This window comes from Astyanax mexicanus, chromosome 16, assembly GCF_023375975.1.
Source record: "Astyanax mexicanus isolate ESR-SI-001 chromosome 16, AstMex3_surface, whole genome shotgun sequence".
Taxonomy (NCBI): domain Eukaryota; kingdom Metazoa; phylum Chordata; class Actinopteri; order Characiformes; family Acestrorhamphidae; genus Astyanax; species Astyanax mexicanus.
The window spans coordinates 23,704,577-23,717,312 of record NC_064423.1 but is presented as its reverse complement, the minus strand read 5'-3'; the positions used below and the strand labels follow the sequence as shown (position 1 = coordinate 23,717,312).

Genomic DNA, 12,736 nt, shown 5'->3' with positions numbered 1-12,736 from the left:
CAGAAACTGAAGTGGTCTCTTAACTTTTTTCCAGAGCTGTATAAGTATAGGTTTTTATCTAAATGTTGTACCAATTCATAGAGGGAGGATTTCACCCCTTCCCCTTGTTACTCTATTCCAAATGGAAGGGTACACTTGAAAACAAGTGGTAGAGGTACAAAAGAGGAACAGGACGAGGCCTAAGTTTGATTGTTGCATCTATCTGGCAAGTTTTACCAAGAACTTAAAGAAAAACACAAATGTCAGCATTGCATTTAATAGATGGCCATCAGTCACACCAGTATTGTTCCAGTGTAGATTTTAAATTGGTTAAAGTGTAAAATATGGGTACAGAAGTGGCCTGCCTTTGGGCCATTCCAGTGAGGAAATCCTTTCAGAAGTGGCCCGAGGCTGGGCTAGGTTGTCAGGTTCGGTAGTGACAGAGTGAAACACACATAAAACTGTTTCTCTGCATACTGTATTAGCCCTCTTAGACCCTGTTCTTCAATGGTTCTTCTTCAAAGATCCCACAGAACAGCTATTATTTGGGTGGTTGGTCATGTTCAGCACTGCAGTGACATTGGTAGGGTGGTGGTGTGTTAGTGTGTGTTGGGCTGGATCCTTTGATCAGGGCTGTTAGAAAAATATGGAGGGGGTAGTTGAGGTACAGCAGGGATCCCTTAGGATAGGACTGAGAACTCATTAGTTTTTTAATCTCAAATTAATTATGAACGTGATGTGTGTGAAACAAACAGGACTGCAGGAGACAGAAGTCGTAAACATTCTGTTTTTTTTAATAGAAAGATCTTATTTCTTAAACCAGGACACCAGACATTTTTGGATATATTTTGTAAAAATAAACAAAAAAACAAACAAAAAATTTAATCCAACAGAATAAAATGGAACAAAAAAATGGAAAAAAAGATGGAATTGTATGATTTAGACGATGTACATTTAGTGGTCTCATATACAATACAAATTCATTTCATCGCCAAAAGTGCAAATTCTCCCAAACTCGCCCATCCCTCCCAAGCTTCAACAGACACTGAGGGACATTGGAAAGGAACAGGACTTGATTTAAGCTGAAAAAAGGACAGGGTTCCTACCGTCCAAGCCTGAGACACTGGGAAATACTCTGCCGCCCCAAAGTCTACCTATTTCTGAAGTGTTAGAATAATGTGCCCTAATGCTAATGCTAATCTTAGCACACCAAAGAAAAAGGCTGCTGCTTAATTACTGTCTCTTAACTGTTAAGTGAATCCTGTCTGTCTGAGCATTTTATAATACACTCTATATAATATAATCTCCATAAGAATCTGAGAAAAATAAACAATGTTGTGTATATTCCTGCATGTACTCTATTTTTCTTCCTAAGAAGTGAAACTCATTCTCACAAGTGACTGAAATCTACTACAGTGTGCTTGTACAAACTAGCATTTTCGTGGGAAAACAAAGAGAGGCCTCATGTGGCCCCTATGCATGAAATATGAACCATTTTGCAAAACCTGCCTGATACTGCAGTAGAGGTGAATATATTACGCAGCTTTGTATTAGGACACTGAAGGGGTATGGGGGATCCTGGCCACCCCAATATCAGTTTAGGCTTATTCTGCAGTGTTGTCATTTATAAAAAAAAGTTCTTTAGAGTCTTGGTTTTTCTCTCTTGTACAGGTTCTGGGTTCAGGTTTGAGCGCTGATGTGGAAAAGAAAGCATGTCCGGTTTGATACACTGTTGTCGTTCCTTGCTTTCGCTGTGTTTTTCTACAGTCGGGTGTTGTTTAGTGGGGCGGCAATTCAAATGGACTTCAACCCAAATGTAGCATGTTCAAGTTTTTTTCTTTTGTTTATATATATTTTTATATATATAGATTTATATATTTCCATGTAGTTTTTGCATTTAAATAAACCATCATATCCACAATGAGATAACAAAATGAAACATATCAACAAAAGAAAATAAAAAAACAGCAAAAATATTAACATTAACAGTAATAACCATTGGAGAAAGCACACAAAATTCTGGATGGCCATTCGCAAAGTGCTTTTTTGTTACAATCACCAAGCTGCAAACAGCATGATGGCTTTAAGAAGCCCTGCTCACTGCCTACCTACTCGCGGGCTTTAGGACTGGGAAGGTGGAGGGAGAGAAACACAGACATTTTAAGACAAAAAAGAACCACTTCTCTTCCCTCCACCCAGACCCCGCTCACTCTCCTAAGTGGGAATTGTGGAAGTTAAGGAATGCTTCCTGGATTTGTTGGTGGCTTCGGACCTGAAAAGACCTTTTCTCTGCCGCAGTCTCGGCCATGGACGTTCCACGGCCTAGAGGCTGCCAGAGCAGATGGACTAAGTGTGGAAAAAAGAAGACAATTCACTCCACCTTAAAATATGCTCTTTTGTAGATATTTTTACAAAATTTGGGCAAGCTTCAGAAAATATTGGTAAATGATTTTACAATTCTGGAACATTTCTATTGGTCCATTAATCATAACAATTGTAGACTATGTAAAATGATACAACTTGCATATTCACAAAAAGCTAAAAAAGATGCAAGGTTTTCCAGTGACAGGAAAGTGTCAATCTAAACACCCTCAGAAGGGGTGCATCGATATGGCAGCTGTGGATCCATGGCAATGTTTGATATTTTTCATATATCTGCCGCTGCCCGTATATCCATACATAAATTAAATGTAGAAATTGGGGCTAAATCCATCTGGATTGGTATAAATGTAAACTAGAACCTGCTTTTCTTGAGTTTTGAAATATTGGTCAAAATCTGGTTAACACCAGATAAAAAAAGCATTAGTTTATGAATTATAATGTATTTCAAAAGGCAATAACTGCTTGTGCAACCAATGTTTTCTACAAAAGAACACAATTGTAGGTGGAGCATGGAACGCTAAATACACCCGCAACTCAAACAAACTGTGAACCTGCCGTCCAGTAAGCTTACAGTGACTCGTTTCGGCACTCTTTTTGCTTCAGCAACACAAGAAAACACACATCATAGGCGAAAGTAAATGAAGGGATTGCGGGCACATTCCGTCAGAACATCCTCACATGGACCGATATTGTACAATAATAAAGCTTTGATTACACGGAAGGCAAAAAACTGGGCAGGTACCAAACCAATGGACTGCAGTGTGTGTGTGTGTTTTCAACCTGAGAAGCAATTGACTTAAAAGGATAGATGATTACCCATAATCCCCACAATAGTGACTTGTGTGAAACCTCACCCACACACACATATACACACATGCACGCACACAAGCGTGCAGAGATACATACATACATAAACAAATGCACCAAGCTTTCGCTTCCAGCATCATCTGCATGGCCAGTAAAGCACAACAGGCTGAGCATTAGGTCATTAGGTAGCAGGTAGACATTGATTCCTGAACAAGGTAAACACAGCATCAACTGGCTATCTTCATCCCACCCTTTAAGATAACCCTTCAATATAAAGCACTCTTTATACCCCAATGGGTCAATTAGCTCATGAAGGACATCTAGGCTTCTTTCACATTACAAGAATCATCGCTTAATTCTAATTTGTTTGCGCTCAGATCCGGACCGGTTTAAAATTATATCTGTATGCGACCCAAATCTGACAAAAAAAAAAAATATATAGAAATACATTTTAAGCTGTAAGCACCTTTGGCACATCCATAGGTTATTGGTATAGATGTGGATTAGAAAAGATCTGCAAAGATATACAGACACTACAACAAACTGGATAAAAATATGTTTTTATGCGTTATTTGAGCCAAATACTTATAGCCAATTTATGTGTATCAGTAATTCTGAAAGGTCAAAACCTGATTTTCAGTTTCGGGTTCACAGATATTTAGATGTTCGCCATTTAGAAAAGTGATATTACTGGAAATAACTTCTCGGGGGCACTGTGTTCCCTTAAAGGGCTTTGATTCTTTCTTTCTAGAATACAATAAAGGCAACAATAAACGAAGAAATTCATCAAATGTTCTTGTTATTTGTATATACCCAGTCTAAAGTGTAAAGTGGCTCAGATCTAATTAAGAAAAAGAACAGATTCTTGTGTTTACACAGCTGTCATATTTAGGTCAAAACTGCCCAAGTTTTCAACTTGTAATGTGAACGTAGCCCTAGTTAAACAGACAACAGTCAATTTGTAAGTGTGCCAGAGTAGTCTGCACTACAACAGTGCAACTGTTGCTACCTTAACATATACATCAGCCTACAGTCTGTTGTGCTTTAGTCTAGCTTGAACATCTGCACAGCCCCTAATGCGGCCATCAACTGTCCTCACTGCCTTTTGATACACGATTATTACAGTTCTTACCGTCAATGTTTTTGTAATAATGCTTTTCGACATCCCAGCCAATAAATAAAACAACAGACAAATCAATATTTGGATATTACATATGCGACACTTGTAAATCTTGTAAAAGGGTTTGTGGGACACCTTCTCAGTGAAGCATCTGCTTGAGGAGCCATAACGGGGCGAGGTGCTCTGACCTTCTCCAGAGGAGCAGAGACTGGAGCTTTTCACTGCAAAGGACCAAGAGGCCCATTCTAACATTGCTTCTTGACGGCTTGAGGAATGAGTTGTGTGTGGTTGGTTACAGGCAACCGTTTTACATTCAGCCACAGAGGCCTACAGTACAATTCAAAACTTTCCATGCTGGACAGTTCTGTTAATTAGACTGCAAATTGGAGATACGATGGGGATAATTCGTAAGCAAACTGAAATGGGAATGGAAATGAAATCTCCCATTTTTTCAATACCCTCCCATGTTAAGGCACATTCTTCTCCGTATCTCTCTCCGCTTAGTGAGGTTTACACCTGGCCCCCTCTGGACTCCACGCACACCCATTTACACAGAGCTTAATTTCCAAACCAAGGCCAGTGAGTTGCTGTGAACTTGAAGGAATGTCCTATTAGTCCACTGAACAAATACGGAATCACAATCTTGGAACTTGGTCTAGTTTGGGCCATTGATTCCCTGAATGTTGTACCTTCCTTGAGTAGCTTAAGTTGGGGTACACTCTCAGAAATAAAGGTGCTAAAAGCGGTTCTAGAAATAGGTTGTTCAATAAATGTTCTTTCATGATCTGTACATCCAACTATTCTTCTGTATTCTTCTGTTCTTATATATATATAGCCTTTTTTAACAATATCCCAAAATAGAATAGAACTCAGCACTGCTTAATACAGCCTGTGTTGCTCAATCTTTTCAATTTTTACATCACAGGGGCATCCTAAACTTCTACTTGATGCACCCACAGATGGAATCAGTACTACAGAAAGTGAGCGAAAGCTTATTCAGCTTAAAGGAGCAAAATTAATTCAAGTAATCCAGGCCTTTATCTACTTTGGGTTTTTTTTTTCTTTTGTTTTTAAATGATCAATAATTAACAGTAGAGAAATAAGGTTAAAAAAGGGCATGGTGAAGCAGGCTTGAATTAGGCTCTGTGTGTTCACGGAAACTCAAAGGCCTTTGCCTGGTTCTCCAGTCCTTCTCCTGTGAGGACAAGGACATGACTTTTTAGTGCAAAACTCTTGCTGTCTCAGCTAAAGCACCATATCCAGTGCTATCAGGCCCCGCCCCTGCCCCATCCCAGCCACCAAAAGAAATAATAATAAAACCCTCTTTATCCACCTCCACCATGTTCCAAGCTCAAAACACCCCCCACCCCTGCACCCCACGCACATATCCACTTACACAAGAGCTATTAAATTAAAACAAATAAAAAAAAATGAACAACAAAAAAAAATAACGAAGCAACATCATTTGCAGGATAAAAGAAAAAAAAACTTAAGACTTTTCACCTAGTAAACAGGCAGCCTACAGATCACAGAAATAAAGAAGAAACAGTGATAGAGGAACTCAAGTAAGGTTTTTTTTTCTCTCAATGATTGCCACTCTGACTTTTGCTGACTATAATGAGGGGGGTTGGTTTGGGGGGTGTGGCACCAACTGCAGTTTGCAGACTTGTGGAACAATCTGTGGGGTACTCCCTTGTCACAGACCACAGATGTGTTGGAGAGTGGATTTAGGCTGAAGGTCAGTCAGAAGGTCGTAATTAACTAAGATATGTTCACTATAACCTACTGAGGACCAGTGGAATATTCCGAACAGACAGGGTCCAGGCTGATCCCACAAAGCAATGAAGGCCAAGAACTCCAAACCCACTGCTCAGGGTGTGGCCTCGCAATAGCAACCTTAACCAAACACATCCCTTTTATTACGCAGGCTGCACAGGTTGTCATTGACTGAGTGAAAATTGGAGCTTGGCTACAGCTGATAGTCTGTTCTCTGTGCATAATGATATAAACTGGAGTAATGAACTGTTAAACTGTCTAAATGGAATAATACACTCATTAGGAATTACTGGAAGACCCATGTGCAAGCATGTATCCACACTTGTGGTATGTTCACACAGCAGGTGAGAGTGGCTCAAATCTAATATTTTACATCATATGTGACACAGATGTTTATCTTCAACACATGGTATTAAAATCCAACACAAATAAGATTTGCAGCAATGAGAGAATGAAAAAGTCTGAACAGCCAAATCAGAACTCACATTGTTTTTAAATTGAGGACAACATGCAAATGTGCATCTTCAAAGAAATGTTAGAAATGAGTTAAATTATTTGTTGAGGAAATTAGATTTTGGGCCACTTTTACCTGCTGTGTGAACATATATGCCACACCCTAATCCCTTACACCCCTCCACTCACCACGACCAACACAATTCCCACCTCACCACTCTACATTAAGACATGAATAAGACAAAAGAAAATCTTTACATCAAATTAAAATTTCAAGTGCAATTCAATAGATAAGAAAGGGAATATCTTAAATATATTTAAGGGTATTTTAAAATTCGTCTTAACCCCACCCTCCCTGCTTGCCAACAACGTGCATAATCACAGCACCAGTATCGCACATCCCAACACATTAGAAGACCCTGCAACTCTGTGACTGTACAGATATTTTTTGGCAGCCAGTCGTCAAAACAGCTAGACAAAAAAAAAAAAGAAACGAGCTAAGCATCGCCACGCGGATAGGCCTCTTTCTGTCTTTCATTCTCTCTTTTCTTTTGTGCACATTCTCTCTTTTATTTCAAAGTACCCGTTTATTTTTGAGAAAAAGTGCCCTTCTCAGTAACAAAGTGCAATCAAAACCTGCTGCTTTCCCATTAAGGTGCAAAGGACTGGAAACGCTGGGCACAACACGGCAGCAGTGGGGAAAAGAGAGGGAATGATAACTGCATCTCACACGGTATGACTTATTTACCCATAAAAACACAAAGGACTCAACTCTGGACGCTATGGACTTCCTGTGCATTCTCCAAAGGAGGGAGGTCAAACACACACAAAAACACTCACGCACTCTCAGGATAAAACTTTTTCTACCACTTCAAGTTTAAAACCAACCAAACTCTGACTCTGATAGCTCCAGTCACTAAATAGGCCTAATTCCAAAAAAGGGAAGGGAAAAAAAAAAAGGCTGGACAGAATTTTTTGGGGGAGAAAAGCATGTTGGGACGTGCCCACAAACCTGACGCTCCCCCTCTGACTAAATCACGCAGCTGGGATGTGGCCAAAGGACAGTGCTGCACCGTCCCTGCCCTGTTCCCCCTCCTAGCATATGTAGCCACATAACCACCACATACTCTTCAAACTAAAGGTGCTTCAAACTGCTCTTTAAGAACCCTTGTTGTAATATAGATTTGTGAGAGAATTAAAGAACCTTTACATCACTACAAATGGTTCTTAATGGAACCAAAAGTGAACCAAGAGTGGCTTTTCTATGGCCTCACCCAAAGACCTGATTGTAGCACATTTAATCTAAAGAGTGTACTCAGGACTTCTTGCAATAGAAGGCCTACACTCTAAACTGAACAGTAGAGTAGTGCATAGAGTAGAGGAAGAAAATTATATATATATACAGGCTGCTTCATAAGCATTTAGATAACATCATTTGAACACATTTTTTGTAACTTTGCCTTTGTACACCATCTTGTTTAATTGAGACCTAAAAATGTCCTCATTATAAATAACGGCCTATTTATAGCTCTGGAAAAAACGTTTCTGAATCAGTTTATCTGATTTTGCTATTTATAGGTTCATGTTAGAGTAAAATTAACATAATTGTTCATTATTGTTTTTTTTAAACTATGGTTAACATTTCTCCCAAATTCCAACTAAAAATATTATATAGAGCATTTATTTACAAAAAATGAGAAATGGCAAAAAAGATGCAAAGATTCATATTCATAAAGTTTTAAGAGTTCAGAAATCAATATTTCATGGAATAACCCTGTTTTTAGTCACAGTTTTCATGCATCTTGGCATGTTCTCTTCCACCAGTATAAAATTTGATAAAATCAAAAAAAAACTCCATGGGCAGAACACAATTGGCTTTTTTTATACTGTAATTAGCATCCAATCGTATCATAATTAAGAAATATACTGTGATATTCATGGTGGTCAAAAATATTTTTTTCAATTCTTCAATTCTGTCTTGAGTAAATTAAAGGTTAAGGTCAGGTGACTAGGCATTGGGATGGTGTACAGAGGCAAAAATCACAAAATTGTGTCACTGTCCAAATACTTATGAGCCTGATAGTATATCTACGGAGAGCGTTCATCAAGAGTTTGGGGACACCTTGTGTTTTTTTTTTTTTTGAAGTATGTCAGATGCTAAAACGACTGAAATTTTGGGTTTATTGCCGAATTTGCCCAAATGATGATTGCATGTTCTCTTTGTTCAAACTAGGGTTAGCTAATTCTGCTTACTGCCTTCGTCAAAATAAACATGCTCAGTCATTAATGTGTTAAGTTTCAGCCAATGTAATTTTTTTTTAGTTAATTTGTACTATAACATAAAGGAGCCTGTTTACACCTGGTCACCTCATACGACTTAAGTGGATTATATACCTGAATTATATCTGGATAAGTGTAAATACACCACATTTAAAACAGCTATAAATCTGATCACTTCAACAAATAGTCTGAGACCATCCATCTCCCCAAGACACATTCAACAACCAAAATACGCCCCCCCCAAAAAAAAAACTGATGTGCAACAAGACAAGTTGCATATTCCATTCCACATAGCAATCAGATTTTGGTCTGACTAACTGTAGGCACATTTCACTACCAAGTGTGAATGCATGGCTAAAATCCTATCAGAACTCAATCCAGAGAGTAGTCACATTACAAGACCAGAAGTAAACAGGGGTGAGGTGTCCCCAAACATTTGATAAGACTGGGTACATTTTTCATTTTCAACTGAGTCATTTTTTGGGGTGTTACTTAGTTTAACGGAGCTAAAAACTATTACTTCTCCACCCTAACCCACCCCCTCACCCCACCCAAAAAGCACCACATATTGAGTCCCTACCACCCAGTTTAAGCTGTGCAGGTATTTGGCCTCCTATCTTAGACATGTACATATTTATTGCTCGTCTCATCACCCAGGTCATCTTATGGATTTTGTGGTCCCTCAAGCAGAACGCTGGAATAAGCACTTCAGACCTCACCTCCCTCTCTTTATCTCTTTAAATAGAACTCTCTCTCTCTGTCGGATATCTTTAGTAAAGCTGTGCAAATGCATAAAAGGTGCTCGTTTCTACCTCTCCTTTCCCTGCATGAAAAGAGAACACATTCTCGACCTTAGTGCACCCAGCTGTTTCAAAAACAGTGGTCCTGTCTCTCCTTGCTTGCTGGCAAACCCCTGCAGAAAACACACACAACGTTAAGACGCACATGAATCACGGTTCATACTTTGGGCGGGAACTTGTGGGTTCCGTCAAGTGCTGAGTTAGGACCAAAAAAAAAAAAGGAAAAAAAAAAAGATTGCTCTCAACAAATCTTTTCCCCTTTACCAGCTTCCCCCAGGGAGCAACCTGGAGTGAAGCTGAAGGAAGATATAACCCTATCCATCTGCAATATAACTCTTATAAAGGGACCAATATCATCACCTAATATATACACACACATACAATGTAAAGTGTCAAGTACCCAAAAACAGTCAACGCAAAGGAAAAAACATCAACAACGACCCAAAACATTAAGACAAATAAAAAAGAAAAGAAAAAGAGAATGCTAACAAGTAGGAAAGCAGGCTTGAGAGAGGTAAAGATTTAGCAAACAGACGACGGTAGTGCTTCAGAAACACAGAACCTCCTGCCCTCTCTTTTCCTCCCACAGCCTAAAATTAACGAGCCCCCCTAAGTGGATTCGACTCAAAAAAAAAAAAAAAAAAAACATAGATTGTGTGTTTTATAGAGAAAGTAACACTTAAAATCAAAACCCCTGTCTGATTCTTTCTGGTACATTTAGAAAGAAGGTGCTGCTTTAAAATTGCATAATATTGCCATATTGATCAGAGACAATATAACTTTTCCTTAATGGTATATGTACATGGTTTTCACTGCGTTAGAGGAAGAAAAAAAAAACAAAAAAAAAAACAAAAAAACAAAAGACTCATTTCTTCCACATCTCGGGTCACTTCTTCGTTCACCTGTTGCACTAGCAGCAGCAGCAGCAGTCAGCCAGGTGATTGACACCTCACTTATTTTAGTTTATATTTGTTTAAGACATAGGCCCTGTGGAACGCAACCCAGAGACGAGAAACCTGTTTTAACTGCATAGTAGCTCCACTTCGTCGTATGCATATGGCCATTACGCCATTACGCCAAAGTTAATTGTATAAAAAAAAAGAAACTGAGCAAAATGAAAAGAAAACAAAAACAAAACAAAAAACCCAGAAAGATGGAGACAGCACGGGTGAGTGATTTAAAGTGCTCTTCACTCTTTTGACAGGCCAGTAACTTGTGGCTTTAGTTCTCTACACTGAATGTTAAAGAAAAAAAGGAATAAAGAGAGAGAAAGAGAAAGGAAACTAAGAGATTCGATTTTTGTGACACCCTGATTTGGTTTTAAAAAGAGGAGCATGTAGTTGTAGTTTTTTTTCTCGTTTGCTTTCATTTGTCCTTTTGTTTCGCTTTTTTCATTAGTTTTTCCTCCCGTTGACATGTGGCGCACCCAAATTTAGCAGTGTCTGATTTTTTTTTTTACGCCATGGCGAAGTCCCTTTGCCTCACTCCTCCTTCCCCCCGTACGTCTCCGTCTGGACTGTGTGTACGGCTCTCTGGAGTGTCCTCCGGTATGGGGGACCCGCTGCCCCCCTCTGAGCGTCGCCGCACCCTAGCCAAGCGCTGCCCTGGGATAGGGGGCTCCGGAGGACCCTCCAGCAGCTCGTGCTCCCGTATGCGGGGCTTACGGCCGCGACGCGACGGGATCCCGTTACAGCCGTCCTTCTTCAGGTGGCGGTGCAGGTGGTCCGAGCGCACAAACGTTTTAAAGCAGCTTGAGCACTGGTAGGGGCGCAGGCCCGTGTGAACGCGCATGTGGTTCTTCAGGTCATAGTTGTGGGCGAAGGCGGCCCCGCACTGCGTGCACAGGTAAGGCTTCTCTCCTGTATGTTTGCGCATGTGAACCTTGAGCTTGTCCTGTCTGGAAAAATGAGAGAACAAACATACATTTAGAGGTGAAAGCAGCAGTTCAGCAAAAAATCTCATCAACCAATAAATCAACACTGAAAGGAAAAAAAAAAAAAAAAAAAAATATATATATATATATATATATATAAAACTATTTTTTCCTCCAGTACTCCAAATAGTGGTTATATATATGAATCATTCTACAGAAGTGGTGGCATCTGCAAAAAAAGTTGCAAAATGTGGATTCAAAGCTTTTATTTTACTTCTATCGTTTGCGTGTGTTCATCAGTTTGACTTACCACCCAATTATACAGTTTTTGTGCTTTAAATTACATAATTTGAATCTTTGAAACAAAAAAGGCAAATTATGGCATCCTTTATTTGTTTTAATTGTTATTTGTTAATTTTCATGTGTGGCATTAGACATAGGATGAGCTCTGGAAAAAATATGAGTTTCTTTGATTTTACTAAATTAAAAACCTCTGGAATAAAATTAAGAGGAAGATGGATGATCACAAGCCATCAAATCAAGCTGAACTGCTTGAATTTTTGCACCAGGAGTGGCATAAAGTTATCCAAAAGCAGTGTGTTAAGGCCTCGGCATACTTCATGCGGAGACGACGTTCGCGTGGCTCTAGCGAACAATGTGACGTAATTGCGGAGAAAACGAACAGGCGCGGACGTCGCACAGGGGCTTTGTTTGCCGTGTCGTGCACATGGAAGCTGGGCGAACTCCACGGCCGAAGACACAACGCGACAAAGATTGTGATTGGTCGTTAAAAAAGAGGCGTGCCAAGAAAACAAACATGGACGATTTTGAAGAAATCTTCTAGGGTATGTTTATACACCTCGAGTATTTCACACGTTGCCATACCGGAGCTTGTTTAGACAGAGCGCGATGGTTTTCCGGTAGTCATGAAACTAAGCGTTACTAACGTAACAGCACCACCTGCAGTTGTGGAGCATGCGAGACAGGCAAAGCGAAGCCGCAGAAAGTATGCCAGCTCGAAAGCTTGCGAAAGCGCGCTTGACTTCGTGCAATGCTCACGAAATTCGTTTCGCTGGAAGTATGCCGAGGCCTTAAGACTGATGGAGGAGAACATGCCAAGATGCATGAAAACTGTGATTAAAAAACAGGGTTATTCCACTAAATATTGATTTCTGAACTCTTAAAACTTTATGAACATAAATTTGTTTTCTTTGCATTATTTGAGGTCTAAAAGCTCTGCGTCTTTTTTGTTATTTCAGACATTTC

At 39.6% G+C, this 12,736-nt stretch overlaps 1 protein-coding gene across 2 annotated transcripts in view; it reads right to left on the bottom strand.

The window, feature by feature from the left end:
• Positions 1 to 752: 752 nt before the first annotated feature.
• Positions 753 to 12,736, bottom strand: part of zbtb7a (zinc finger and BTB domain containing 7a) — a 33,746-nt gene continuing 21,762 nt past the window's right edge. For both annotated transcript variants that reach the window (XM_049465409.1, XM_049465410.1), the window contains exon 4: positions 753 to 11,494. In XM_049465409.1, coding sequence (XP_049321366.1) covers positions 11,053 to 11,494 — 442 coding nt within the window. In that variant the 3' untranslated portion in view covers positions 753 to 11,052. The remainder of the gene's footprint in view (positions 11,495 to 12,736) is intronic.